At 58.6% G+C, this 26,629-nt stretch overlaps 11 protein-coding genes across 11 annotated transcripts; 8 read left to right on the top strand and 3 right to left on the bottom strand.

The window, feature by feature from the left end:
• Window positions 1-29: 29 nt before the first annotated feature.
• On the top strand, window positions 30-1,980 carry ACA1_143550 (FF domain containing protein; the record flags this gene model as incomplete). Its single annotated transcript, XM_004353451.1, has 8 exons — window positions 30-86; window positions 191-389; window positions 483-562; window positions 702-983; window positions 1,109-1,225; window positions 1,341-1,480; window positions 1,589-1,730; window positions 1,861-1,980. Coding segments are annotated over 8 exons (1,137 nt in total), but the record flags the coding sequence as incomplete, so codon positions are not given.
• An 86-nt stretch (window positions 1,981-2,066) lies between these two features.
• Window positions 2,067-2,332, top strand: ACA1_143560 (uncharacterized protein; the record flags this gene model as incomplete). Its single annotated transcript, XM_004353452.1, has 2 exons — window positions 2,067-2,137; window positions 2,170-2,332. 2 exons carry the CDS (start codon window positions 2,067-2,069, stop codon window positions 2,330-2,332), a joined length of 234 nt encoding a protein of 77 aa, XP_004353504.1.
• A 432-nt stretch (window positions 2,333-2,764) lies between these two features.
• Window positions 2,765-3,813, top strand: ACA1_143570 (uncharacterized protein; the record flags this gene model as incomplete). Its single annotated transcript, XM_004353453.1, has 2 exons — window positions 2,765-3,109; window positions 3,193-3,813. The coding sequence occupies 2 exons, from the start codon at window positions 2,765-2,767 to the stop codon at window positions 3,811-3,813; spliced, it is 966 nt and encodes a 321-aa protein (XP_004353505.1).
• A 47-nt stretch (window positions 3,814-3,860) lies between these two features.
• ACA1_143580 (transcription mediator subunit med12 protein) lies at window positions 3,861-11,588 on the bottom strand (the record flags this gene model as incomplete). Its single annotated transcript, XM_004353454.1, has 23 exons — window positions 3,861-4,553; window positions 4,661-5,393; window positions 5,470-5,693; window positions 5,781-5,969; window positions 6,067-6,240; window positions 6,340-6,420; window positions 6,526-6,694; window positions 6,801-6,920; window positions 7,007-7,236; window positions 7,329-7,439; window positions 7,524-7,642; window positions 7,737-7,932; window positions 8,073-8,171; window positions 8,324-8,407; window positions 8,471-8,581; window positions 8,701-8,796; window positions 8,906-9,703; window positions 9,811-9,928; window positions 10,006-10,160; window positions 10,290-10,433; window positions 10,613-10,862; window positions 10,980-11,316; window positions 11,504-11,588. 23 exons carry the CDS (start codon window positions 11,586-11,588, stop codon window positions 3,861-3,863), a joined length of 5,316 nt encoding a protein of 1,771 aa, XP_004353506.1.
• Window positions 11,589-12,124: 536 nt separating this feature from the next.
• On the top strand, window positions 12,125-13,843 carry ACA1_143590 (uncharacterized protein; the record flags this gene model as incomplete). The annotated part of the gene is made up of 7 exons (XM_004353455.1): window positions 12,125-12,253; window positions 12,316-12,345; window positions 12,428-12,462; window positions 12,503-12,612; window positions 12,682-12,763; window positions 12,842-13,615; window positions 13,708-13,843. The coding sequence occupies 7 exons, from the start codon at window positions 12,125-12,127 to the stop codon at window positions 13,841-13,843; spliced, it is 1,296 nt and encodes a 431-aa protein (XP_004353507.1).
• A 227-nt stretch (window positions 13,844-14,070) lies between these two features.
• ACA1_143600 (uncharacterized protein) lies at window positions 14,071-14,536 on the top strand (the record flags this gene model as incomplete). The annotated part of the gene is made up of 3 exons (XM_004353456.1): window positions 14,071-14,188; window positions 14,276-14,376; window positions 14,453-14,536. The coding sequence occupies 3 exons, from the start codon at window positions 14,071-14,073 to the stop codon at window positions 14,534-14,536; spliced, it is 303 nt and encodes a 100-aa protein (XP_004353508.1).
• An 84-nt stretch (window positions 14,537-14,620) lies between these two features.
• Window positions 14,621-15,577, bottom strand: ACA1_143610 (ribosomal protein S17, putative; the record flags this gene model as incomplete). Its single annotated transcript, XM_004353457.1, has 4 exons — window positions 14,621-14,870; window positions 14,978-15,096; window positions 15,245-15,331; window positions 15,440-15,577. 4 exons carry the CDS (start codon window positions 15,575-15,577, stop codon window positions 14,621-14,623), a joined length of 594 nt encoding a protein of 197 aa, XP_004353509.1.
• Window positions 15,578-15,923: 346 nt separating this feature from the next.
• On the top strand, window positions 15,924-20,159 carry ACA1_143620 (Sec23/Sec24 trunk domain containing protein; the record flags this gene model as incomplete). Its single annotated transcript, XM_004353458.1, has 12 exons — window positions 15,924-17,111; window positions 17,209-17,316; window positions 17,408-17,543; window positions 17,648-17,878; window positions 17,924-18,046; window positions 18,144-18,243; window positions 18,345-18,430; window positions 18,615-19,077; window positions 19,185-19,283; window positions 19,361-19,511; window positions 19,665-19,859; window positions 19,989-20,159. 12 exons carry the CDS (start codon window positions 15,924-15,926, stop codon window positions 20,157-20,159), a joined length of 3,051 nt encoding a protein of 1,016 aa, XP_004353510.1.
• A 125-nt stretch (window positions 20,160-20,284) lies between these two features.
• Window positions 20,285-21,346, bottom strand: ACA1_143630 (TolA protein; the record flags this gene model as incomplete). Its single annotated transcript, XM_004353459.1, has 1 exon — window positions 20,285-21,346. One exon carries the CDS (start codon window positions 21,344-21,346, stop codon window positions 20,285-20,287), a length of 1,062 nt encoding a protein of 353 aa, XP_004353511.1.
• A 653-nt stretch (window positions 21,347-21,999) lies between these two features.
• ACA1_143640 (uncharacterized protein) lies at window positions 22,000-23,225 on the top strand (the record flags this gene model as incomplete). The annotated part of the gene is made up of 4 exons (XM_004353460.1): window positions 22,000-22,394; window positions 22,504-22,586; window positions 22,713-22,879; window positions 23,001-23,225. 4 exons carry the CDS (start codon window positions 22,000-22,002, stop codon window positions 23,223-23,225), a joined length of 870 nt encoding a protein of 289 aa, XP_004353512.1.
• A 227-nt stretch (window positions 23,226-23,452) lies between these two features.
• On the top strand, window positions 23,453-25,821 carry ACA1_143650 (hydrolase, NUDIX domain containing protein; the record flags this gene model as incomplete). The annotated part of the gene is made up of 10 exons (XM_004353461.1): window positions 23,453-23,504; window positions 23,580-23,720; window positions 24,043-24,099; window positions 24,238-24,293; window positions 24,449-24,562; window positions 24,673-24,811; window positions 24,947-25,100; window positions 25,186-25,292; window positions 25,493-25,603; window positions 25,673-25,821. 10 exons carry the CDS (start codon window positions 23,453-23,455, stop codon window positions 25,819-25,821), a joined length of 1,080 nt encoding a protein of 359 aa, XP_004353513.1.
• Window positions 25,822-26,629: the final 808 nt, after the last annotated feature.

The following is a 26,629-nucleotide window of genomic DNA, read 5'->3' on the forward strand; positions in this document are numbered from 1 at the left end:
GACACGGGGACCGGCGCGCGGTGTTCGAGGCCTACGTCAAGAACATCCTCAACGAGGAGCGCGCCGCCAAGCGCGCACGCGCACAGGTTCGCCCTCTATTACCGCTCGTTCTTCTTCGCTCGACCGCTGACGGTTTCACTGACTCGCACCACCGCACACGCACCACCGCACACGCACACGCACACACAAGGCGGCGAAGGAAGGATTCGAGCGGCTGCTGGAGGAGGTGCGGGCAACGCTGACGGCCGACACCAAGTGGTCCGACTTCGAGCGGACCGTGGAAGCCGACCCGCGGTTCAAGGCCATGGGCGAGACCTCCGCCGATCGTAAGGAGCGCCGGGCCCTCTTCGACGCTGCCGTCGCCCCGCTTCGCCAGGCCAAGGAGAAGGGTACGCGCTCGCACGTGCAATGTGTGCGGCGCGTGCGACCTGGACTAACGACACGACACGACACGACACGACACGACACACAATCATCTCCAGGCGCGCAGGAGGCGCACAGAGCCTTCTGGGAGCTGCTGGAGGAGACCCCCGACATCGTCCCCGACTCCCGCTGGTCCAAGGTTCGCCCAGTTCTCCCCGTTCGCCTTGCTCTAGACCAACAGCGTGTGTGCGGTGTGTGCGGTGTGTGCGGTGTGTGTGTGTGTGTGTGTGTGTGTGTGTGTTGTGTGTGCGGTGTGCGGCGGTGTGTGCGGTGTGTAGGTGAAGAGGTTGCTGGAGGGCGACCCGCGCTACGGGGCGGTGGGGTCGTCGCACGAGCGGGAGGAGCTGTTCGGCGAGTACCTGGGCTCGATCTCCGATGCGGTCCGCAAGCGGCAGCGGATGGCGAGCGCCGAGGAGCGGCTCAAGGAGCGCGAGCGCGAGGTGCGCCGGCGGCGCGAAAAGGAGGAGCGCGAGATGGACGAGCAGCGCTCCAAGGTGCGCTTCGAAGAGGCCGTCGCCCACTTCGAGGCCCTCCTCAGCGAACGCGTCAAGCACCACGACGTACGCCTCATATTTAATTTGAATTCTTATATTTATCTCAATATTTCAATTTAGATATAATTATTTATATATTATTGAAATAGCTAATGTTATTCTGAAATTTATTTTGGAATATTTTGGGGCAGGCGTCGTGGAGGGAGAGCAAGCCGGCACTGTCGGGCGACCGACGCTACTCGAGCCCGCTGCTCACGTCGGAGCAGAAGGAGGCCCTCTTCCGCAAGCACCTCCAGAAGCTGATGACCGTACCACCGACCCACCCACTCTTCGTTGGCCCGGTCAGCCTCACCAAGTTGTGCGTGTGTGGTGTGTGTGGTGTGTGTGTGGTGTGTGTGGTGTGCGTGCGTGTGTGCTGAGTAGGATCGGCTGGTGCAGTTCAAGGGGCTGCTGGCGGAGACGGAGAAGATCCACATGGCGAGCTCGTGGGAAGACGCCCGCGAACTGATCCAGGACGATCCCCGCTGGAGCCGCGTACCCGACGACTCAGAACGCAAGAAATTGTACGCGCGCGTATCGTGTGTGTGCGGTGTGTGCGGTGTGCGGTGTGTGCGGTGTGTGGTGTGTGCGGTGTGTCGTGTGTCGTGTCGTGCTGATGGTGGGGTGTGTAGGTTCTTGGAGCACGTGCGGGAGCTGCACGAGAGGGCGACGCAGGACTTTCTGATGCTTCTGGACGAGACCAACAAGGAGACGATGGCCATAAGCGCCACGACCACCGTGGCCGACTGGCCCAAGATCGAACACCTCGTCCGCGTACGACGCCTCGAAGCGGCCTTCCTCTTTTCTTTCTCACCTTCCCCCCCCCACTGACACCTGCGCGTTTGTGTTGTGTTGCGTGTGTGTCGTCGTGTTGTGGTCGTGCGGTGCTGTTGTGGTCGTGAAGGGCGACAAGCGGTACAGGACGTTCAGTGTGAGGCCAGAGGAGCGGGTGCGCTTGCTGGAGGCCTACATTGCAGGCGACCGGCCCAAGACCGCCGAGGACAAGAGGGTCGCCTCTGCTTGAGCATGTTAACCAAAAAGCACCAAAAAGCAAAGCCAACCTGTGGCCACCTTTACGAGCGCAGACCATCAGCTGACAACACCCACCGCATGAATCTCGCAATGAACCTCACCGGCATGTCCATGTGGTGTCTCATCGCCTACTGGATGTACTGCCACAAGTTTTTTATCAGCATCTGAGTTTTTCAAAGAGTGAAGGTGTTGGATTCACCAACAAAGACCTTGCCCATGTCACCAACCTTCAGAAAGTGTTCAAGGCACAGAAGACCCTTCTCCACCTCAGACTCCTCATGGCACAGCACCATGAGGAGCTCACCACTGTGATTGGCACCCTTGCTATGGCTGCCTCTACATGAAAAACAGCCAAATGGTGGCCTTTTTTGCACAGATACTTGATTTTTGTGCAAGGGTCACTGACCCTTTTTCATGAACACTTGGTTTGAAGTTGTCCACTGCAGTGAGACATGTGCCCAGAGTGTTGGGCTGGCTGTAGTTTTGTTGTCTACTAAATTTGTGTCTGTGTTGCACTTCACCTACCTTCATGGCAATGGCAGGGCCTGACAGGATACACTTGCCTTGTGTTGCTGTACCAATGCTGCTTTCATGACATGTAAGGAATGCTGTCATGACATGTCGAATAGAATAGTGGGTGCGACTGTGCGAACAGCGACCTGGGCTTCTTTCACCAGCGACCCAAACACAACACACCACAACATCATCAACAACAACAACGTTCACTAACTCAACGCCTACGAGCACCCCCACCACCGCCCTACGACCTGCCAAAGATGGAAGACACGCACACAGAGCATCAGCCGCTAATCGACCAGGAGATGAGCAGACAGGAGGAAGAACATCAGGTGCCAGAGACACATGAGGAAGAAGAGAGGCGCCCGGTCGTGCTGTACAAGGGCATCCAACAGAGGGAGGCCAGCCAGCTGCAGTGCCCCATCCACAAGGGGCTCATGCACGACCCGGTCGGCACGGGCAAGTGCAAGCACGTCTTCTGCCGCTCGTGCCTGGCCTCGTGGGCCGCGCTCCAGGGCCACTGCCCGCTCGACGCCCGCCCGGCTCAGCTCGTCCCCGCCGACGCCGCTGTCGAGAAGCTCAACAGCCTCCTCATCCACTGCAGGGTTCGGCTCCCGCCCAGACCACCATCATTGGAGTGAATGACAACTAAGCGTGTGTGTGGGTGTGTGTGGTGTGTGTGGTTCAGTGGGGTGTTGTTCAAGACGAAGAGACTGGCGCATGGGTGGCGGCCAGCGGCGAGGGCTACTGCCCGGCGCTGATCACCATCGGCGACCGCAAGGCCCACGAAGACAGCTGCGCCTACTGCCCTGCGGTTCTGCAGTCGGACGAGGCCACCGGGAGAGCCGCCGGCCAGCTGATGAACCGGCTGCAGTTCCCGCAGGTGCAGGTCAACGTGGAGGTCATGCACGCCCTCAGGGAGGAAGACAAGGAAGACGACGAGGAAGATGAGGAAGACGACCAGGAAGACATGGAAGACTATGACAGTGGAGGAGAAGAAACTGAAGTAGAAACTGAAGAATATGGAGAAAGCGACGAGGAAATAATAGAGACTGAACAGAAGACAGACAAGGAAGAGCTGGAGAGGATGGCAAGTGCAGCAAAGAAGGGAGGCGATTTGCCAGCACCTTTCGCGATTTGGGTAGACGAGGAGGAGGCCACAGAGCTGGCTCAGAAGAGAAGTCAGGAGGTCAAAGCGAGACGTGAGGAAAGGCGGAAGAAGATGCTGGAGCAACTTAGCCTGCCTGCGTGGCGAAGAGTGTGGTACGATGAGGAAGACGAGGAAGACGACGAACAGCACAATCAATAAATCCATGGTCAATGCAGTTTTCGAATTGTTGTGTTTGGGGGTCATCTTCACTCGAGGGCGGCTCGTTTGGTGGGTCGCGTTGGTGGCGCCTGTGGCAGCTTCATCCCGACCTCCTCCCAACCTCGCTTCCGGCCAGCCTGCGGCGACGCAGTTGCCGACGACGACGACGACGACGACGAGGAAGACGAAGACGAGGAGGACATCATCTTCTGCTGCAGCATGTGCTGCTGATGTTGATGTTGCTGATGGAGGTGCTGTTGTTGCTGCTGCATGGCGTGTTGTGACTCGGCTTGGGTGGCGGTGGCGGCGAGCAGCGCCTGCGGCGGCGGCATGTCGTCTTCGAACAGGGCCGCGGCGTAGGTGAGCTGCCGCCGCGGCTGCAGGGCGCCGCCAAAGAGCGAGGGCGCCAGCAGGGTGTCGTCCCAGTCCTCGAGCAGCTGCCACGGGTCGACGGCGACCGTGGGCGGGCCGACGGGCAGGCCGCTGCCGCCGGCGGCGAGCATGACCGACGGCGAGAGGGGCGACATGAGCGACGACGAGGGCGAGGCGGACGACGACGGCGTGTGCGGCGACTGGGGCATGCCGCCCGTCGATGACGCGCCACCGGTGGCCGGGTTCGGGTAGCGCACGACGCGCACCACGCTCGAGTTGGCGGTGCGCTGGTGGAGGAACGGGAAGTAGCGCTTCATCAACTTCCGCTTCGCGTCGGGCAGCGCCATGATCATCTTCTTCGAGTCCTCCTGTTGGTCGTGGTGGTTGGTACGTATCATTGTTTTGTTAAGAAGGCTGCGCACAAAACAAAGAAAAAGAAAGAAAAAGAAAAAGAATGATGACGTGGCTTATGTACCTTAAGTCGCTGTCGCAGGGTGGAGGAGATGGACGAGTCGTCGACCTCCTCCTCCTGGTCGTCGGCCCCGGACCCGCCGGCAGCCGCGACGCCAAAGCCCGACGTCGGCCGCCCGCCGGCGCCAGCACCACCGGCGCCGCCAACGCCGGCGTAGAAGAAGAAGCCCGAGGCGGCGGCGCTGATGAGCTCCTCGCCGTAGTGGTGCACCAGGGCGTGCACCAGGTCGAGCAGGTCGCGGAACAGGTCGTCGTCATCGGGCACCAGCAGGAAGGTCTTGCCGAAGAACTTGAACAGCGTGAGCACGAGGTCGTCGACGTATTTACAGCTGGCGGCGGCGGCGGCGGCGGTGGTGGTGGCGGCGGCGGCCACGACGACCGTTCGGTTCTCTTTCTTGAGCAGGAGCGGCAGCAGGGCGATGATGAAGCGCAGCCGCATCCACAGGCCCTGCTTGGCCAACCACACGCGGCCCGGGTCGAGGAGAATGGCGGTCGACGAGGTGCGGTCGCCCTGGAGGAGGGCCTTGAGCTGGGCCGTGAGCGACTGCACAAAGGCCTGCTTCTGCTCGGTGGTGGTCTGCAGCAGGCTCGGCGTCACCATCTCGATGAAGGCCTCCTGCAGCTGCATGTTGGCCTTCAGGTGCTCCATCAGCGACGTCGACCCCGTCGTCTGGGCCTGCTGCATCACCATTCCTGACATTCTCGCTGCTGACGTGTCCACGCCGCCCTCGGCGCACCTGTGTTCACACACCCCCGAGGTAAGCCGCATTCCTGAAATTGCTTTGGAGTGGGGGGAGGAGGGCGCAGGCGTACACTGAGGCGAGGTGGTCGTAGAAGGAGACGACGCCGAGCAGGGCGTCGCGCGCCTCGAGGATGGTCTGTACATGGCGGAAGAAGTCCTTCTCGAAGTGGACGCCCAGCAGGCACACCAGCTGCCCGAACACGGACGGGCTCATCTCCTCGCCGGCCCCGAAGTGGTTGCCCAACAGCCGCGCCAGCAGCCTGTTCATCAAAAACACCCGACTCCCTCCCGGAAGCTGCCACACATTCCACATTCCCGATTGCCACCAGGAATGTCAGCCATTCCCTTTCCCGCGGTGGTGTGTGTGCGTGTGCGGGCGTACGTCGTGGCCGGGACTGGCGAAGGAGGACCGGTCGATGTTGGCCATCCAGTCCAGGAGGTGGCCGGCGGTGAGCTGGAGGGTCCACACGTTGAGGCTGTCGAGGATGAGGTTGAGCGTCTCCTCGGCCGAATGGCCCAGCGGTGTCTTGGGCGACATCCGTGGCGTCACCGGGGTCTTGTGCATCATCGACTGCACACCACTCCCATCAGTCGTGCTGCGCGCGTGTGCGGTGGTGCGTGTGCGGTGGTGCGTGTGCGGTGGTGCGTGTGCGGGAGGAGAGCCATACAAAAGAGGGGCTGCCCTCTTGCATCTGCTGGATGCTGGCGGCCATGAAGTCGCTCTTCTGCATCTGCTTCTCCTGCAGCCAGGCCACAGTCTCCTCGCATTCCGAGTAGCGGCTCAGCAGCTCCGCCAGGTAGGCCTGCAGATACATCTGCAGCTCCATCGGACCCCGCTCCTGCTGTGGGCGCGCCAACATGTCGCACACTATCAGCACACAACATACGACACACAACAACAGCGCAACGATTTCCCAATGGCAGTGTAAGCGAGCGAGTACCGGAATGGCGTCGACCCTTCGCGAGCTCAGAACGTCCAAGAGCGACGTCAGGGCATTCTGGCTCACGAACGCTCCCTCGTGCTGTCATGTTTACAAGTCAAATGAAATGAAAAGTGAAAGAAATCCAAGAGTCAATATCCCACACAGAACGGGCGGTGAAGAGTTGTGGGGGGGGGGTGAGGGTACGTCTTTGGCAACGGCCAACAGGGGCGCCAGGTAGGTGGCCGGCACGCAATTGATGAGGAAGAGCAGCAGACGGGCCAGCGCATTGAAGTCCTGCGCCTGGTCGAGCACTTGGAACACGTGCTGCAGGTCGACGTCCGTACACCGCCACGTCGTGTCACCTCCGGCACTCCTGCATGCGCCGCCACCGCCATCATCATCACCACCACCATTGCCATCAGCAAACCCACGCAGAAAAGGGCAATCGCACGGTGTCCGGGGGTAGAATGGGTGGGTACCCGTTCAGTTTGGGCGAGAAGCACGTTCGCACGCAATTCGAGAGCCATTCGGCCATGAGGCACAGGTAGTATCGCGGGGTGTTGGCCATGAGATGCGAAAACGTGTCCTTTATCCGCTCCCTGTAGGTTTGTTTTGATCAAACGTTGAGTGTTCTCCGCGCGCGCGCACAACACACACACACACACAACACACACGAGCAACGTACGTGTCGCCCTGCAGCGACTCGGCAAGCTCGTGTTCGACGTGTCGGGCGATGTCGAAGAGGAAGGAGTGGTGGAAGGGCAGGCCGACCTCGTCGGAGAGGAAGGCCGAGTCGCGGACGAGGTCGGCGGCAAAGGCCGGCGAGGGCCATTGGAAGGGCGACGAGGGGATGCCCTGCGGGTTGAGATAGAGCGATGTACATTTCAACACTCGCACCGCATTCACCACGTCCTCCTACAGATCATTACAACGCGCACGACACGACACGCACAAGGGTGAGTTTGTTGCAATGGGTGGTTTGACGGGAGAAACCGTCGGGTTCATACCTTGACCCGGTCGAGTCCAAACAAAACGACTCGTCGCTGGTTGTGCTCGTGGCGGTAGTGCCCGGGTATGGGAATATCCCGTAGATACCGCCGGTACCGCTCCGCCTTTTCCTGTGTTGTGTGGGCCAAGCCGGGGTCGTGAGTCGAAGAAGAAGCGCTTGATCGGCGTCCACAACAGCGGAATGGAGGAGTTACCTGGTCAGGCCACGAGGGCTCGAACACGCCCGAAGCGATGAGGTGTCGTACGAAGGCGTCATGAGAAAAGAGGTCGTGTCGAATCAGCTCGCCAAAGAACACCACAATCTGCTGGCCCTCTGTAAATAAAGAACATTATTATAAGAACTATATTATTATAATCATATAAATAAATATATAAATGTTAATATCAATATGTGATGAGTGGCGTACCATCTTCGGACCTGTCCTTCTCCAGGAAGGTCAGGAGCAGGCTCTGCAGCTGTGGCCGGTGCTTGGTCTTCCGCTCGACGATGTCGCAGTGTCGCCGGAGCACGGCCGCCGCGGTGAACGCTCGATAGGGCACCTCCTTGCGATGCCGCGTCGTCGCCCATCTACAGATCATCTTGATGATCTCCAAGTCGATTCCCTGCACGGGCGCAAAGGGGCACGTATGAGAAATCAAACGTGGCTTGATTGGCAGGGCATGCAGGGCGGCGCGCACGACACGACACGACACACGCACGGGCGGCGCGCACGACACGACACGACGCACGCACGGGTCCGTACATTGTCCGCTGCCCCGAGTGAATGTTCACACCACGAAGGGAAAAGTCGCCTGTACAAAGTGGTGATGCTGACGCCAGGCTTGCCAAACGAGTCGAGCAGCTGCGTTGCCAAGTCGGCCGAGCAATAAACAACGCGTCGCGTCGCGTCAGCGTTGCAATCGAAAGAAAAAAGAAAGATAAAAAAAGAGAAAGGCCGCGAGCGAGAGAGAATCGACCACGCTTCAGAGAAGAGTGCAATGGAGGAACGAATACCTCGACAACGGTGGCCATGGTGAGGTTCGTCGAACTGTAGCTCGGTGGCGATCGCACGTTCGCGCGAGCCTCGTGCAGGAGGCGCTGGGAGTGAGGCAGAAGGTGAGCGACTCGACCTGCAGGTCGTAGCGGTGAGGGGCGAGGTACGTTGTATTTCGCAAATACGGGAAAATTGTCGTGCTGCTCGCCGAGCCGAATGGCCTGCAGTGGCACGAGCAGCTCCTTGTCGATGTAGTACAACACGTCTGGCGGCACCACCTGCAGCAAACACCAAACAAACACCACCGTAAATAACAATCATAGCAACAAATACTAATAATATCAACAATAATAATCCAAAGAGAAAAAGGCGAAAAGTGGGTGAAGGTGGCGAGTACCTGGATGGCATAACGCAAAACATTAGACACGCTTTTGTACAAGTAGTTTCGGCTCTCCCAGTCACTGGATACATCTCCGCCCAGTTCGGACGAAAGCTGTTCCCGACCACGACCCAGGTCAGCCCTCCGCAGTTCACACCACACACCACACACCACACACACACCGACGAGGAGGGAAGCAACGAGGATCGGAAGAGTGACGCACCTTGGAGAGGGTGGCGATGGAATACTTCACGAGTCGCTTCACTCGTGGCTTCCACTTGCAAATGTCGTATAAATATTGGAAAACGATAGAGAGGATGAGGGACTGGTCATCGAAGGCCGACGCCTTGGAATCGGAGGCGAGCGCCGGGCCGCCGCCAGACGTGGTCGAAGACGAGGAAGAAGAGGAAGATGATGAAGAGGAGGAGGAGGAGGATGTGTAGGTGGTCAGCTTCTCGACGAGTCGATCCAGAAGCATTTTCCGTATGAGCAGTCGTTCGGTGAAGTTCCAGTGAATGAGCTTGACGACGTAGGAAAACTTGGAGTACCACGCCTCCAGCTTGGCCTCCTCCTCGCTCAGCTGTGGCGTCGCTGTCGACGATGTCAGCGACGATGTCGTGCTCTCCTTGTCGGCCGCGTCGACCACGATGCTGGCCAGCATGATGGGCCGCGCCTCGCTCTTGACCGACGACGACGGCCCGCCGTCCTCGGGTGTGGCCGGCGCCGGCGTTTTGATCGGCTGCGAGGGCGAGGGCGAGGGCGATAGCGTGGCCCCATGAGGCAGGTGGGTCGCCGGCATCGTGGCTGGCGTCGACGATGAAGAGGTGGAGGTGGACGGAGAGGTGGAGGTGGTTGTAGAGGCGGCCGACGAGGGCGGCTTTCGTCGGAAGCGGAGTGTCGACATGAGGTACTTGCTGGCCTGTGCACTACTGATGGCCATGCCGTTGCGTTCGGCCAGGAGGTCGAACAGATAGTCGACGATCGTTTTCGTCCAGTCCTCGGACGCATTCACGCGATTCCGCTAATCAGAACCAAAGAGGGACCCGAGTCAGCAAATACATAAATAAGTAAATAAATAACACTGAACATAAGAGAAGAATGTAAATAAATAGATAATCGGACAAGTACCTTGTTCGCGGCCTTCTGTCGGTTGTTGTTGAGCTGCACGATCTTGATGTACCACGTTGCTCGCAAAAGCGGCACCTTGCGCACGGCCAACACCTCCAACAGTTGATTATTGCGGTATCTGCGTGCGCAGGTTAGGTAGACGAAGGTCAGCAACAACTGATCAACTGAGCGTCGGCAGAAGCGGTGGTTGGCTACCCATGAGGCACACGGCTCGCCAGGAGGTGAAGCGGCTCGGATTCGGCCAAACTCTGAATGAACGGCTCCTTGTGCTGGATGGGCAGGAGCACGGGGAGCTTGTTGGTTCGACTCTTCGCGCTCTTGCGCTCCTTGAGAGCGCTGAAGGCCGAAAGCTGAAAGGGAAAAAAGTGCCAAGTGTGATGAGCTATGATGCATCGGGGTCATCAACCGTCATCGGCCCTCCACCACCGCGGAATAGAAAGTGTCGCTCCCAATTGTGTGACGAGAGCGAATGCACGTACATCCTTCCGGGGTCGGCACTTCATCATCCAGTTGGCCTCGTTGACGACCTTGAGCATCTGCGCCTTGGTGGCTAAGCACAGCGCCTCCATGTCTTCCTCGGGCTGCTTGGGAAAGAAAACGGTCCTCATCGTGCCAAACTCGTTCTGTTTGCAGATAATCACAAATGTTAGCGTGAGTGTCGCGCTGTGTCGTGTCGTTGGTCGTGTCGTTGGTCGTGTCGTTGGTCGTGTCGTTGGTCGTGTCGTTGGTCGTGTCGTTGGTGTGTCGTGTCGTGTCGTGTCGTGCCAAGTGAACCGAACAGAACAAAACAGCAATAGCGTACGGAGACAGCGGAAGGCTCGTGGTAGCCACCCGAGATCGCGGGACGCGCGAACTGTTCTTCGCCCGCAGTTGGAACGAGAGGGTAGTAGCCGGGTACGTCGAGGCTGTCGCTCAACTGCTTTCGGTCTGGCGGACGCGTCAGTGTGTACTTCTTGGGCGGTGGGTATTGCGACGTCATGGGCTGCGGCATGGCAGGAGGGTTGCTGTAGAGCTGTGGCGGCTGTGCAGTCGCGCTGCCTCCCTGCGCCGGCCTGTACACAGACGACATTACGATGATTAAAACAATAATTCGATCTATTTAAATGGTGATTTTTCCCTCATCAAAGTAGTAATTAAAAAGAAATGAATTATGTGAGATGGGTGCGTACCCGCGAGGCGGGTAGACGCGGCCGGCGGGGGGCTGGGTGTAGGACGATGGATTGTGATAGGCATGCGGATGCTGCGGCTGCGGAGGGCCTCCATGTGATGGATGGGCGGAGTGCGAATGCGGATGCTGAGAATGAGAGGGGTGCTGGGGGTGCTGAGCGTGGGGGTGAGCAGCATGCGGGTGTGGCTGCTGCTGCGGGGCTCCATGAAGTTGGTGGTGATGGTGTTGAGGCGGGAGGGATTGGTGTTGAGGCGGGTAGATGTGTGCAGTGGGGACCTGCTGCTGCGCATGAGGCGGCATTACCCGCCCCTGCTGCTGGGGCAAGTACCCACCAGGCGCTGCATAGGGTGGTCGATAACATCCATTAGCCGAGATGGAAGGAGGGAAGGTTGCATTGCCTTGCAGGCTACGATTTGATTAATTTGTAAAATTAAAAGCATTAACGTTGCACTCGCCCCATTTACTCGTAGGAGTTGATGGAGACAAGCCACCCGCATCGCGCAGAGCAAACGAAGGTCAAGGTACCGGGATCTTTGCGCTGTTGCTGCTGGTAGTTCCCTCCTCTTCTTCCTCCCCCTCCGCCCCCGCCCGTGGCGGATCGATTATACATTTTCGTGCGTTGGATTTCCTGCAGAGGAGCACCCTCTTTCTCCCTCTCTTTGCTGGCGCCGCCTCTCCCCTGCCGCGACCACCTTCTTTCCAATCCTTTGCTAGCACGTTCCAATCTCGCTCTCGGTGGCGGATCCTCGCAGCCCTTTCCCAAAGTCTTTCCGCCAGCACAGCAATTTCGGTCCTTGGCCCCAAATTTCGCCAAGTTCGCTCTTTTGGGGATCACTGTCGCTCCGCACCCTTCCTTGTGCTGTCAGCTGACCGCCTGACCGTCTGCACCTTTGCTCGTCGGCCCACCAGAAGAGCAAAGGAGCCACGGAGCATGCGCCTCTCGGTGCTCCCTGTGCACCCGCGGCCGCGAGTTGTCAAGGCACGCAAACAGGTGCCCAACACATCTGGAATGTGAGGAATTCGCAGCTCTGCTGTTTCGCGCCAAAACGGGCAACTGAAACACAACACACCAAGGCAAGGACAGGAGTCGTCTATCGATCAGTAAGAAGAAAAGGTAAAGGTGATCGAGATCTGGTACCGCGCACAATGGAGGAGACATCGGCACTACACACTACTTTGGGCCTCCTTCCGCCCGCCGTGGTGATTGATTCCCTTCGCTACGTGTCCGCACGGCCTCTGCCTAAGACCACGCCCCAAGACCACATCCGCCGACTCGTACGCACTCGTCAGCTCTTTCGCATTGCTCAAATTTAACATTTCCCTCTTCATCAACGTAGATCAAGGAAAGCAGGGAAATCGGAGCTGAGGTACTCCCTCCATGGCCAGTTGATTGGGTGAACATTTATTAACATTATTTCCCCCCTCCATTGATCCATTCAAATCAAACAGCAATTCGTGGCCCGCCTCAAGTACGTCCTCCCGTGGTACGCCAGGTCTCTGCGTGTGGCTAATCCGCACGAGCAGGAAGCCGACGCAAGCGGCGCTGCTGAGCGATCTCGTCGACGTGGAAGAGGACGAGGACGATGTCGCCGATAGGCTCGAGAAGGAGCTCAAGAAGGACCTCACCAGCTCCGGTACGGCTGCTGCGAGCCTCCTTCGTTGTTGCCTTGATGTGGGTATGGTGTACTAACCCACACATGTAGACCCGTCTGCCACCTTCAAGCAGGTGAACGGGAAGGTGGTCAAGGCGTGCGCGACCGAGCTGATGCTCGACCCCAGCCAAGAGTACGACACACGCACCGCGCTGCCCTGGCGACATCCTGTCGTGTGCCATTCCTCTCTCTGACAGTGTGTTGGTCGCAGCTTGGAGGAGCTCAAGGCTCTGCTCGTTGACGAGATTATACTCACGGGGATGGAGACTCTCTTCACCATGTACGTCGACGCCGCTTCGCCCAATTCAATTCCTCTGGTTGCGTGGCTGATCCCCCTCCTCGCCACCAGATTGCCTCGATCGGTACTCGACCAGTACTGCGCGCACTGGAAGCTGGAGCGTACGGGCGGCAAGGCTGGCCTCGTCGCCCGGCTGCTGGCTCACCTGTTCGATCTCGACCTCGACGACCAGGTCGAAGCCGCCGCCGCTGAGTCCGACGAACCGGAGAGCGATGAGATGGAGGTCGAGGCGGTGGCCAAGTCCAAGCCCAAGAAGGAGCAGGTGGTCGCAGCGGTGAAGAAGGCGCCTGGCCTGACGAAGAAGACAAAGGCGACCAAGAAGACAAAGAAAATGAAGGAGAGCGATGACGAAAGCGATGGTGATGATGATGATGCTCTCAGCGACGAGGACGACGAAGAACAAGAAGAGTGGGAGCGAAGCGAGAAGAAGAAGTTGGCTAAGCGACCCATGGACGGGAAGCGGCCGCTCGTCGAGCCTATCGTCAACTCGCCGGCAGCTGCGAAGGCGACCAAGACCGGGAAGAGGCCGGACCTGGCGACTAGCCGGGCGATGTCACCGCGCACGCCGGCGGCGAAGCCGGCCCAGAAGAAGGCGCTCGCAAAGAAGAAGACGCTGCAGCTGCCGGACGACATGCATGAACTCAACGTCGACATGAAGGAGAGCATGATCGTGCGCAAGTACAAAATGTACGTCTGTGGCTGCACTCTATAACGGCCCACTTCATGGGAAGCTCGGACTGACACACGCGCAACACTACATGTCACAGTGACCAGCTCAGGCAATGCCTCAAGATGAATGGACTGAGCGAGATTGGATTGAAGGCGGCGCTGGCGGCGCGCTTGCACCTCTACATGCTCGATGTGGCCAGGCAGAGCGATGAAGAGAACGCTGACCCCAACTGCATGGAGGACTGAGTCATCCCCTGCCTCTGCCCCTGCGCTCATTGTTTCCCTTCTTTAAAAGGGAGTTGAGGCGTGTACATCTGGCCACTTTAGGTAGTTACCGATTACATTGACCTTCCACCTTCTGTGTTGCACCAACAGCTTGCTTGCGCCACTGCAGGTCCTTCTGGTATGGCTTTTTAGTGATTTACTTGGAAAATAGAGCTAAAAACAGAGTCGACAAGAAAGAGACAACAAAGATGGAGCAGCGGAAGGAGCCGGCAGCCGCCAGCACTACACCGAGCAGTGGTGGCGAGGGTGCAGCGAATGCGCCACTCGTGGATGCTCAGAAGCGGGAGCGATGCTGGGCGGCTCGCGGTACTTAGTCCCCCCCCAAAGCTTGTGTGGTGCCCGCGGAGTCACTATTGACCAAACGGGGGGCCTCATCGTTTCACACCCATGCAGACGCCTACCACGCGTGCATCGACGGCAGCAAGACCGGAGGAGGCGAGGAGGAATGCGGAGCCGCCCTCCGACTCTACGCCGCCGAATGTCCGCGCAGCTGGGTGCGTACGCCGAGCGCGTTGCTGCCGTTTGGCCGCGACGTACTTCTCTGACGCGTGGGTGGTTGTGTCAACACAGTTGCTGCACTTTGAGAAGCGACGAAAGGCCGACCAGGAGCGGAGCGCGAGAGAGGCTGCCTACCAGAACCGCCAGCGCGGGTGAACGCTCAGCTCAGCGCAGCGAATGAATGAATGAATGAACGTGGTGCGTGTTGGCTTTTTGAGAAAGAACAAGAAAGCTGAGTGATTACTGCTGCTGATGCTGCTGCCCTGACTCGGAGCCCTCGGAGGAGTCCGTCTTCCTCTTGCCCTGGCCCACGTCGAGACCCGCGGAGGCGAGCTCGTCCTCGCGCATCTGCTCGATCCTCTTCCTGAGGTCGGCTCGCGAGCGCACGATGGCGAACTCGGGGTGCTCCGCGATGAAGGCGTTACCCGGGTCCTTCTTCAAGATGCGCGTCACCACCGTATTCTTCCTCTTGCTCCACTTCTTGCTCTGCCTGCAATGCTCGAAGGTTAGCCGAATGCGAAGCTCCACCCAACAACCACAACAACACCAACAAGGTGGACAAGAGGGTGTGGTTAGGGCTGCAAAAAGAAGACGGACCTGATCTCTACAACGTCGCCGGGCTCGCAGATCTGGTCCTCGTCGTGGGCCATGAAGCGTGTCGTCCGTCGCACAGCCATGTGCTTGCCGTACTTCATCGAACGAACCCAGTAGGGGACCTAGCCGTGGGCACAGAACGCACGTACGTCACAGCAAACAGCCATGAACACACGTCAGCAGCTGGCCCTGGAGAACACGGCTCGCCGGCCCGACGCGGACGGGAGAGGCACTACACCAAAGAGAAGAGAGGCCACACAGGCCACGTACCTCGATCATGGACGTCTTCGCGGTCTTGGTAGAAACGCACTTACCGATGAAGAACGGGCCTGGTCGGTTGAAGGTGTGCTTCAAGGCCTGCAGAGAGATTTAATTGTATTTATAAATGCTCACGATTTTGCTTCGAATTCGAGCGTAATAATCCCCTTGTTAGCATATCAATGAGAAGAATAAAAGAAATTGTACCTTCCAGCGGGGATTGTTGTAATCAACCCAATCATCGACAACAGGGTTGTAGAGCGGATCTCTGGTGCGGCCATCGATGTAAGGCTGAATGGGGTCCTTCCGGAAGGCCGCCTCCTGCTTGTAGGCGTTGGGTGTCATCTTCTCCTCTCCCTCGCCCTCCTTCGGGGCCGATTCGACGGCCGCGGCGCGATCCTCCGTCGATGGGGTGGATGACGTCCATCTTCTCTGCGCAACAGTGGAAAGACGAGGCATAGCAAGCCCCCAGGCATTCGTGCGCGCGGCAGCGACGCCGGCGAAGCGCATAGGCTGCATTACGGCCCTCTTCATCGCGATCAACAAGATTATTTTTATCTTGAACTTTTTTCTCTTGCTCGGGACAAGAAAAGAAAAAGAAATTGTGCATTCACCAAGCTGACGTGGCTCGTAGAACTACTTTGCTGCTTCGATCCTCTCAATTGCAGATCAACGACAGGTTGTTCTGGCTATGGATCCCACGTCGGCCACTCCCACTGGGTTCTCGTATGCGCGGCTCAACTATGGGTCGCCTCTGAAGCCAGCGACGGCGGGCACCCCCTCCACATCTTCATCTGCATCGCTCGTTCACTCCTCGGAGGATCTTCACCACCATAGCCACGCCTACGTGGACGGGACAGCCCCCTCCCGCACCGTCTCAGATTCGAGCATGGATGGAGGAATCCAGACGTACGAGGAATCGTTTACGCCATCGGTCTTCTCATCGCCCGCACACATCGCCGCCTACGCTCAGCAGCAGGGTACTCCACTCCACCTCGCCTCGGTGCACGGGACTTCCTCCACACCGTCCGTAGCAGCTTCTGGCCCTGCCAGCGGTGCGAGCACCCCAGCTGCGTTCTCGTCCTACGTCGTGACGCCGTTTCCCAATGCCCACATGCCCCGATCGCACCAGCTCCAACAAGTCGGTGTGGTGCCCCCTCGTTCGCTGTCGTTTGGCAGTGGCGACGTCGCCACGCAGAGCAGTGGCGGCTCCACCATCATCGACACCGCGTCGTTCCACTCACCTCCGCCTTCTGCTGGCGGCAGCGGCATCATGCCGGCCAGACAGACCTCACCGCGCAGCTACGGCGTCGACCTCGTGAGGCCCGCACAGTCGTTGCCCGCCACAACTCCTGCCTCAGCTGGACACCAGGCCTTCACTGAGGTCGTCGTGCAGCCGACCTCAGACACCTCGGCCGGCGCTGCCACCCCGGCCGCCGCTGCCACCCCGGCCGCCGCGTTCACTCCCTCGCCGCTCGCGCAGTCCCAGCAGCCGCAGCTCGGGTCGCGGCCGACCTTCAATGCACTGCCGTCGGTCGAGCACTGTTCGCCTGATCCCCAGCACCCGTCATTCGTGCCCCCGCAGCGGAGCGTGGTAGGGCTCTCGTCCAAGCGCATCCCCAACCGACAGGAGGTGGCCAGGAAGTCCAGCCTCCCGCTGGGCATGCTCGTCTGCCCGCTGGCGCCGATGCTCAAGCCCACGCCGTGCCTCCGGCGGCCGGCGGTGGCCTGCGCAACGTGCGGCGGCTACATCAACAAGTATTGTCAGCGCAACTTCGCCAAGGGCGAGTGGAAGTGCGTCCTGTGCGATGCCACGAACACCAACCAAGACGAATACGGCGACGAGTCGTGCGCCCAGTTCCCCGAGTTCACCAACAAGGTGCGCTCGCACTCGCAGACCTTTAACTGCTGCAGCCCGCAGCGTGAGCCCTCACAACTAACCCTCACAATCAACGAACGGGCTGTGTGCACCACAGACGGTCGAGTATCTCGATCCGTCGCTGCAGTTCTATCCTGGTCCTTCCACACCCCAGCCCGCCTACTTCTTCATCATCGACGCCAGTCTCGTTCAGAGCGACATTGAGGTACTGAAGAGAGAGATCGTGACTTGCAGCTGCTCTGGCTTCGGTTGATTGTTCTCATCACATGCGTGGTTTTGATGTGGGCGCATGGTAGATTCTTCGCGTGGGCATCCTCAACGCCGTGAAGACGCTTCCGGAAACCTCTCGCGTGGGACTGATCACGTTCGCCAGCGCTATCTCGGTGTACGAGCTGGGGCTGCCCGAGGTGGCCTCTGCCGAAGTATTCCCTGGTACGTCCCTCTGCGCTGTGTTCGTTTCGCTGCTTCTGGTGCAGTGCGTGCGCAATTCCTCACGCCACACATCTCGCGCCTGATCGGCCTGTTCCCACCCAAAGGCGAGGCCTCGCTCTCGAATAGCGACTTCGTGTCGCTGATCGAACGCCAGGCGAACTTTGTGGCCAGCCTGGGGACGTGCACGGCGACGATCGACCGGATTCTCACCGCCCTCGTCGCCAGCGCGCCCCAGAAGCGGCTCCCCATCCAGACCAGAGCTCTCGGAACCGCCCTCGAGATCGCTCTGGCGCTCGTCACAGGCACCCCTTCCGTCATTTCACTGCAACAGTTGGGTAGGAGTTGTGTGGTGACCGCCACTCACCCACTCTCGTGTGCAGGTGAGCCAAAGGAGGGTTGGGACGACGTGAGCCAGGAAGGAGACCGAGCTCGCATGGACGCCAGAGTGTTCACCGGTGGCCAGCTGTTCGTCTTCATGACCGGCTCGGCCAACTTCGGCCCTGGTACGGCCATCAACTCCCTCGCCAAAACAACTGTGACAGACCGACTTTCGTTTTCTCTCTTTCTTTCTTTCTTGACTTTTATTGGTGTATTGTGCAGGCGGAATCCCTGATGACGTGGAAGACACAATGCAGAAGAAGACCTTCTACAAGGAACAAGCCACCGCCTACTACCGCAAGCTCGGCATGGACGCACACAAGTACGTGGAGATCTCTCTCTCTCTCTCTCTCTGTGTGTGTGTGTGTGTGTCGTGTGATGGCGATTAACCAACCGCCTGTCGTAATTGCGCATAACTCGCAGGATGAACGTGATGATCGACGTATTCTGTTGTGGACTCAAGAATTTCTACGTCAAGATCCTCCAGAACCTGGTCCTGTCCAACGGCGGTGCTGTTATCGCCCAACGCGATCTCCACGACTCCACGTTCTTCCCCACGCTTTTGCTCGCAGCCCACCGATGTGCGGTTCCCCCTCACTCACCGCCCACAAGACCACCGTTCATTATTATTCTTATTTGTTTTCATTTGTTGCCTTTCCCTTATTTTTTTAATTCTTTTCTTATCTGGCATAGGCGCGGGTCGCGATGGCACCTTCGACATTCAATGCACGTCGCCGGTGCTTTTCACGCACATCATTGGCCCGGCCATCGCGGGCAAGTCGGCGTGGGAAGGCCGACACCACTTCCGCATGGGGTCGGTACAGCCGCGCACCTGCTACTCGCTCTACTGCTCGCTCAACGACGACATCCCTGCGGACCACGTCTTCTTCCAATTCGTCGTTCGCTACACCAACCGCTCCCACCAGTGGTACTACTTGATGCCCTCCATTCCCACGTATTGTGTGTTCTCTTGGCTCACCGGGCTTTGCCATCGATACAGCATCACTCGCGTGGTGACCCAGCGCATAGCGACCACGGGCAGCATGCCCAACTTCTTGGAGTCGGTGAACTCCGACGTTGTATCCACCTTGCTCGCCAAGAAGATCGTTCTCCTCTCTCGAAAGCTCGAGAGCGTCGACGACGTCCTCGACCACCTGTACCTCCTTCCACCCCGTCAGCTGTGTCGTTTATTTTATGCATTTGTTGTCCGTTGTACGACACACAACACACACATATAATTATTCACTTCTTCCGTGCGCGCAGGGACAAGACGATAACAAACGTCGTGTCGGCTTGCGGCACCAAGGAGAAGGACAGGCGCAACTACAGCTTGCCCGAGGCGGTCGCGCCCATTCCCAAACAGTACGCACTGGATGCCTTTTGCGTTTTGGAGTGTCCGTAAGTGGCTAACGCTCATTTGTGTGCGCGTTTCTGCGCAGTTTGTATTTATTGCGTCAGGGTCCGATGTTGGCGCCCATTCTGCAGCACGCGGACGATATCGACTACGTGCGCTGTCTGTTCCTCAACAGCAACCTCGAGGACTCTCTGCGCCTCATCAACCCTCCCCTCTACCTCGCACGCCAGGGCAAGGTGCGGAGCAACCCTCTCGGCGTGATGATGCGCGTCGTCGTTGCGCAACTCAACAGTGCGTTTACACACACACACACACAACACACACAACACACACACACACACACACACACACACACACACACACACACACACACACACACACACACACAGGAGCTCGAGCGCATCCCGCTGGAGGATCTGGCGCTCCAGTCCCGCTTCGTGCTGCTGCTCGACCACCACACGGATCTTTTCATTTGGGTGGGCAGGCAGGCTCAGGACAGCGCCCAGCTGATCGAGCTGTGCCGTCAAGCCGCCGCCTCGTTCGCCACGCAAAGATTCCCGCAGCCCCAGCTCATGATTTTCCAGGTGAGAGAGCCTGTGCATTCTATCGATAAGCGTGCGTGTGCGGCGTTGTGTGTCATTCACGTGTGTTCTGCGCGTGTGCGGTGCGTGTGCGTGTTGTAGGAGGGCGCGTCCATGGCGCGTTGCCTGCAGGTGCGGCTCATTCCGTCGCACAAGGACTCCTTCGACGAGCAGAGGCAGTCGTTCCCGCTGATCGCCGAGATGGGCGAGAAGGACCACGCCGCCTTCGTCTCACGCTTCCACCGCACCGACGAACTCTCCTTCCACCACTACTTCCGCTCTCTCGCAGCGAGGTTGAAGTAGTAGTAGGCCCACTCCCTTCTCCCACCCTCCCGTTTTCTTCTTTCATCAGCACTAACATACACGCGTGCATTCTTATTACTATTTATCTCAACAATTTATCTTTATCTCTCTCTGTCTCTTTCTCTTCACTTCTTGTAGCCGCCCTGCTTCTGGGGGAGGAAGGACTTGCGGTCGGTCAGCTCGCGCTCCATCCACCACACGCCGCCCGAGGGGAGCTTGGACTTGACGGTCTGAAGGTAGGCCTCGGCCTCGGCCAGCCTCCGCCGGGTCTCCTCCACCGCCGCCTCGGCCGCGGCCTTGGCCTCCTCTGACAGAGCGCGCGCCGACTCGGCCGCCTTGCGCGAGTCCTCCGCGGCCGTGCGCGACCCCGTGGCCTGGTCCGCCGCGGCCTTGGCCACCTGGCGCGCCTTGTCGGCCTTCTTCACGACGGCCTCCTGCGTGATCTGGGCCTTGCGCAGCGGCAGCGGGTCGGAGGTGAGGTGCTGGGCGAGCTCGTTCTTGGCCTTGTTCTTCTGCACCACGCTGCCCTCCTCGGACAGGCGCGTGAGCTCGGCCGTGCGGGCCTTGAAGGCGTCTTCCTGGGCCTTGAGCTCGTTGAGCGCGGCCTCGAGCTCGTCCTTGACGGCGCGCAGCTCGTCTTCGCGCGCCCGGGCGTCGGCCTCGAGCGCGCGCGCTTCGGCTTCGGCGGCCTTGGCCTGGGCCTCCTGCGCGGTGGCCGACTTGAGGGCCGCCATGGCCTCGGCGTCGCGGGCCTCCGAGGCCTGGAAGGCGAGCGTGACCTCGTGCAGCATGGCCTCAGCCTTGACGATCTCCTCCTTGTTGCCCTGCGGCGCATTGGCCAGCTCGCGCCAGTCGACGCCGTACTTGATGATGAGGATGTGGATGAGCGGCACGGTGCGGATGACGGGACCCGTAAGGGCGCCGGTCGATCGCAGCTTCTCGCGCAGCTCCTGGACGGTGTGGGTCTCCTTGAAGTGTTCGAGGAAGCGGTGGGCCTGGAACTCGTCGAGGGCGCATCCCTGGGCCTTGTTCACGGTGTCGATCTCGGCGCACTTGTGGACGATGGTCCACAACGCTTCGGCCTCGCCCGGGAGGGTGGACCAGAACCCGTTGAGGAGCCACACAGCCTGTTCCTTGTAAGTGAGCTTCGTCAACGCCTCTAACTTCTGCACATCAGTCGCCGCCATGCTGATCTTCTCTTGCGTGTGTTTGTTCGAAGACAAGCTGCGCGAGGTGTGAAGGGGCGGCTTGGGTTCAAAAATGGGCAGGCTCACCTAAAATATACCACCTGCATTCCAGGCATTCCGTCGAGGCGTTCCCGCCAGATTTCGATGCACGAAATTGAACGTAGACTCACATTGAAGCTCATCTCTGAGAAGAAAGCGCGATGGATCGATTAGGTGGGCGCAGGAGGCCGAGCACGAATCAGTTGCTCTATGGAACTTTGATCGTATCCGCGTTGGTGTGGGCGTCGTTCCTCTATCTCTTCTTCGCCCCCGTTGTTCGAGAATCTTCGGCGATTAAGAGCGCTCTTCGAGCCATTGCAGGTAGCCCACCTCTTTCTCTTGCGCGGGGGCTCTTGCACTCAGTCCAATCGCGCACAGATGCGAGTGATGACTTCGATCTCGATAATCAGCCAGCATTCAGCAGCGATCATCGAGGCATGCACGTAATTGCCCAGTTCCCTGTGCTGGACCAATCGCTGGACCAGGAAGTCGATAAACACGATCGATTGCTGCGCCAACTGGAGTACACGGAGGCCCTCATCGAGAATCTCATCCACCCCGCTGTCGAATGCGTGCACATTATGCTGGAGCGAGCCGAAGATGAGGCATTCATCATGCAGCATATCTTGGCCTATCCCTACGCCAGCCGCTTCGCTGGCTTCATCCCCAAAGAGGAGGATGGGGGCGCCGACCATGCACAGCGATTGTGGCGCTACGTCAACCAATCCGACCGCGTGCGATTCGTTCAATTGGGCCGGTGGATGCTCTACGCGGATGCCTTCGGCTACGCGAGGCGCGAGCTGCCCGGTCGCCTTTGTGTGATACAGAACGGCGACATCTCGCTCTCGCTGGCGCGCCAACACGTTCAGGCCTACCGGCGCCTGGTCAGCAGCGCCGTGACAGGCAGCGACAAGCAGTCGCTCCTCGTGAGCGTCCACGGCCACAGCAAGGTGTTCATTCTATCGCGAAGCCACCTCGAGCTGCCCTCCTGCCCGACCACCGTCGTTCGGTACACACAGACCACGCTCTCCTCTCGAAGAGGGCAAGAGACTACGATCGTGCGTGCGTGGCCGAGTGGTGTTGCACTCTTTGTGGCTCACAGGCAAGTCTCCAATCAGGAACTGTGCCAAGGCGGCTTTAATCGGAAGCTACGACACCTACATCTTCATCTCCCCTCTCCCCGAGATCCTCGAGTGGCAAAGTACGTACATTGCTGCAGCGCCTCTCTTCTTCAACCCCAGCCACCCGGTGCTTGTGTGTGTCTAACCAGCACGCGCACACGCACCACCGCACACGCACCACCGCACACGCACACAACCGGCTGCAGCCCCGATGCCCCAGAACATCTGGGGAGCGGAGAATCGGGTCATCTGGGCTCTCAAATGCCTCAACATCTCGGTCACCAATCCGTGCCTCGAGCTCGTCACCGTTCACCATCACTGCAAGAGCTCCTTCCGACCCACTCAGCAGGAGGACCCCATCGGCCTCCCTCGCGTACGTTTGTTCCTCACATGCACCACCACGTGTATCGTCGTGTGCGTGTGCGGTGTGTGTGTGCGTGTGCGGTGGTGCGTGCGTGTGCGATCGACCACTCATATGTGCGTGGTGTGTGCAGGTCGAGTACGACAAGAACGGGCCGTACTCGTTTCCGCCGCGAAAGCCGGCGGCGTCGCTCGAGGAGAGCATGGACCCGGCCGACTTCCCGGCCCGCGAGATCTGCCACCACTTCCCCTGGAACGGACCCGAGGGCCGGAGTGCGGAGGACATCGCCGCCCAACGGCGCGACGAGGCCAACGCCAACCAAGCCAAAGCTCGGAGAACCGGTGGCTGGAAAGGTTGAGCAACACCAGACCCGTGCACGCCCTGTACGGCTGCCGTTTCGAAAGAGCTTCGTTCACGGCCTCATGCTGCAATACGATCGTATACGAATATGTTGTGAATATGTTGTGAATCCAACATCAGAAATTACAAAGATGTTTGTGGTGCACGAAGGCTGCACGTTACATTCCGCCGATAGCGTGGCTTGCGGCCACAGAAGCAAACATGTTAACACAAACACAACAAGAGATGGAAGACCAAACAAGTGCTTCGCCTTATGAGATCTCAATCACGTTCAGTGGTACGTGCGCTGCTGCCCCAAGCCTCTGCGCTCGATCTGCATTCATTCATTCTTGCACGCGTCGTGTGACCCCAGGCAATCCATTGGATCGGGTGAATAATCGAAGGAAGGACGTGGCCTTCCTTGCCACCCAGCTGGAGAGCGCCGCTTCCGTGTGCATTCCCTTCCACCGACTCTCGCCGCTGCTCCTCCGCAGCTCTGACGAGTCCGCGACACGTACGCACATCATCACCGCGGTAGTATTATTGTTTTATTATTGTTTTATTATTGTTTTATTATTATTAAATATTAAATTTCGATAAAGCTTATTAATTTTTCAATTAAGAATTATTTTCCTATTGTATTTATTTTTATTCATCTTGTAGCGCTGCCGGGAGTTGCTGGAGACCACCAGAAGGCAGACGACTCCATCTGGTGTCCCACAGCGACAGGCGGTGGCGTTCATTTCGTTTCATTCGTGTGGTCGCGCTTATCGGTTGCCGTCGACATGGCCTCAGTGCTCACCCTGCCCACGTGTGTGTCGGTGTGTGTCGTGCAGCAACGCGCGAGATTCGCTGGAAGAGCCTGAGCGAGGTGACCAGACTGGCTGGTGGAGGTACTGCCACGCCCTGGGATGTGCGTGTGGTGTGTGTGGTGTGTGTGGTGTGTGGTTGTGTGGTGTGTGTGGTGTGTGGGTATTCGACACCCCAAAGAAGCAATCCGCTGACAACACCCCGCCTGCACCACCTCTCAGTCGGCGAAGTGGTCCTGCTGGGCCTGCGCAACGATACGGCACACTATGCCGTCGAGGTACGCTGCCGCCAGCGCTGCTCCCACCAGAGCCCACCCTTCAGTGCATGACGAGATCGAAATCCGGGTGTTCACACGTGTGGGTGTGCGTGTGCGTGTGGGTGTGCGTGTGCGTGTGCGTGTGCGTGTGCGTGTGCGTGTGCGTGCGAGTTTAGTTGCCCGGGGAGAGTGCCAAGGCGCTCACAGACGGCGACGAATCCGCAGAGTTCATCGACATGCGCCGCGTTTCTCCCTTCCTCATTCACGAGGAGGCCGGCATTCTCGCACAGGTACGCTCCACACCCGGGACCGCACAGCCCCGCTCTGCGTGTGGAGCTCCCCCCAAATCGCTCATGACACACAACACACGGCGCGCACACTCATCGCACTCATGGCACAGGCACGAGCTCTGCTTGAGTGGCACGCCAAGCACAAGTACTGTGGAGTGTGCGGCAGTCCAACGCGCTCGATCGAGGGCGGATCCAAGCGGCAATGCACCAACGCCGCGCCTCCGAAGACCGACGCCGTGCCCGCCACCGGTATTTCCCGCCACAGTTTTTTATTTTTTTAATTTATTTCTTATCTTTTGCGGTTTCTTTTCTCTATTCACTTATTTTACTTAATTAATTTATTAATAATTAGGCAAAATTATTAATTTGGTGGTTGGGGTGAAGGTGGACCCAAGGGCTGCGGCAATCGGGAGTACCCGCGCACCAACCCGGTGGTGATCATGCTGGTGATCCATCCCGACGGACGGCAGTGCCTTCTGGGCACGCAGAACCGCGTCTCGGGTCTCACCAATATGTGGTCCTGCCTTGCCGGCTTCATGTACGTGTGTCTCGTGTGTGCGGTGCGTGTGCGGCGTGTGCGGTGTGTGCGGCGTGATTGATGACGCGAATTGGGGCGGATGCAGGGATCCGGGCGAGACGATTGAGGAGGCGGTGCGCCGGGAGGTGTGGGAGGAGAGCGGGATCGAGGTGGGCAAGGTCGAGTACTTTGCCAGCCAGCCATGGCCCTTCGGTACGCCCTTTTGCAGCGCACACCACACTCACACTGCACACACAATGCTAATATTCGAACCACACACACGACACACACGACACACACGACACGACACACACACGACACACACGACACACGACACGGCACACACGACACACACGACACGGCACACACGACACACACGACACGGCACACACGACACACACGGTGATACACAGGAACGGAACTGATGATCGGCTGCTTCGCCCACGCGCTCAAGGCTGAGATCAACGTCGACCGAAGGGAAATTGCCGACGCTCGCTGGTTCACACCCGCAGAGATCGAAAATGGTACCACCATGCTCACCGCACGCACACGCACACGCGACTGATAAGACACGCAAACGACACTCCATGCAGGCGTGCGACAGATGGCCGAGAACCCGCGACTGATGTGGGCCAGCGCGGAATGGCGCATCCCGGCCAAGAGCGCCATCGCGCACCAACTGATGGCCAAGTGGGTGGCCTCCCTCCCGCCACCGCCCGCCACTTCCACCTCTTCCCTTTGATGACGTCACCACGCAATTTTTTTATGGCAGTGTAGTGTTGGATTGGCTGGCAAGGGACTATAGATGGAGGGGAACCGTGTGAACGAGTACAGGTGTTGACATCACCACATGCCTTGAATGTTGTCTCATACATGTGGCAGTTATGGTGTTGGTGTTGGTGCGCAATTCTTTTGTTTGATGGTGATGACATCAACTGGTGGAAGGGTTTGTTGTTGAGTTGTTGGGAACCGCTCAGCCCCTCGGAATGGAGGGACGAGCAGGCCACCACTTTCAGTGATGTAGACTATGAACCAAAGACGAAATGCAATGGATGATTAGTACCTTCCCCACAGGCCCACTGGCCCACTTCAATGCTCTCCACCCGCCACCCATTATGGGACCATCGTAACAGTCGCACAACCACACCAGAAAAAAGAACGAAGGACAGAATAACGTTAAAAAAACAGAATAAAGAACGAAAGCAAGAAGGGCTCACTCAGGACCTCAAGAAGGCCCACATCACCCCGTGCCATGTGGTCCTGCCTTGTATGTGTCTTGTGTGCGTGTGCTGTGCGGCGTGTCACAACCAACGTCAGTGTCAGCAACAAACCTTTGATCACATGGACCATACACACTATGCACACGATACACACACACACACGACACACACCACAATACTGTGATGCACAGATGGATGATCGACAATATTGAGGTTTCAGTGGTGAAATCTCAATGTTGTGCTGTTTGACCGCCACTGGAGGACGAGCGGCAGACGGCGTCTTCTCGCAACAAGGTGGACGCGGTGACCGATCTTTGCATCGTTGTCCTC

This window comes from Acanthamoeba castellanii (genome assembly GCF_000313135.1).
Source record: "Acanthamoeba castellanii str. Neff unplaced genomic scaffold scf7180000084709, whole genome shotgun sequence".
NCBI classification, from domain to species: domain Eukaryota; phylum Discosea; order Longamoebia; family Acanthamoebidae; genus Acanthamoeba; species Acanthamoeba castellanii.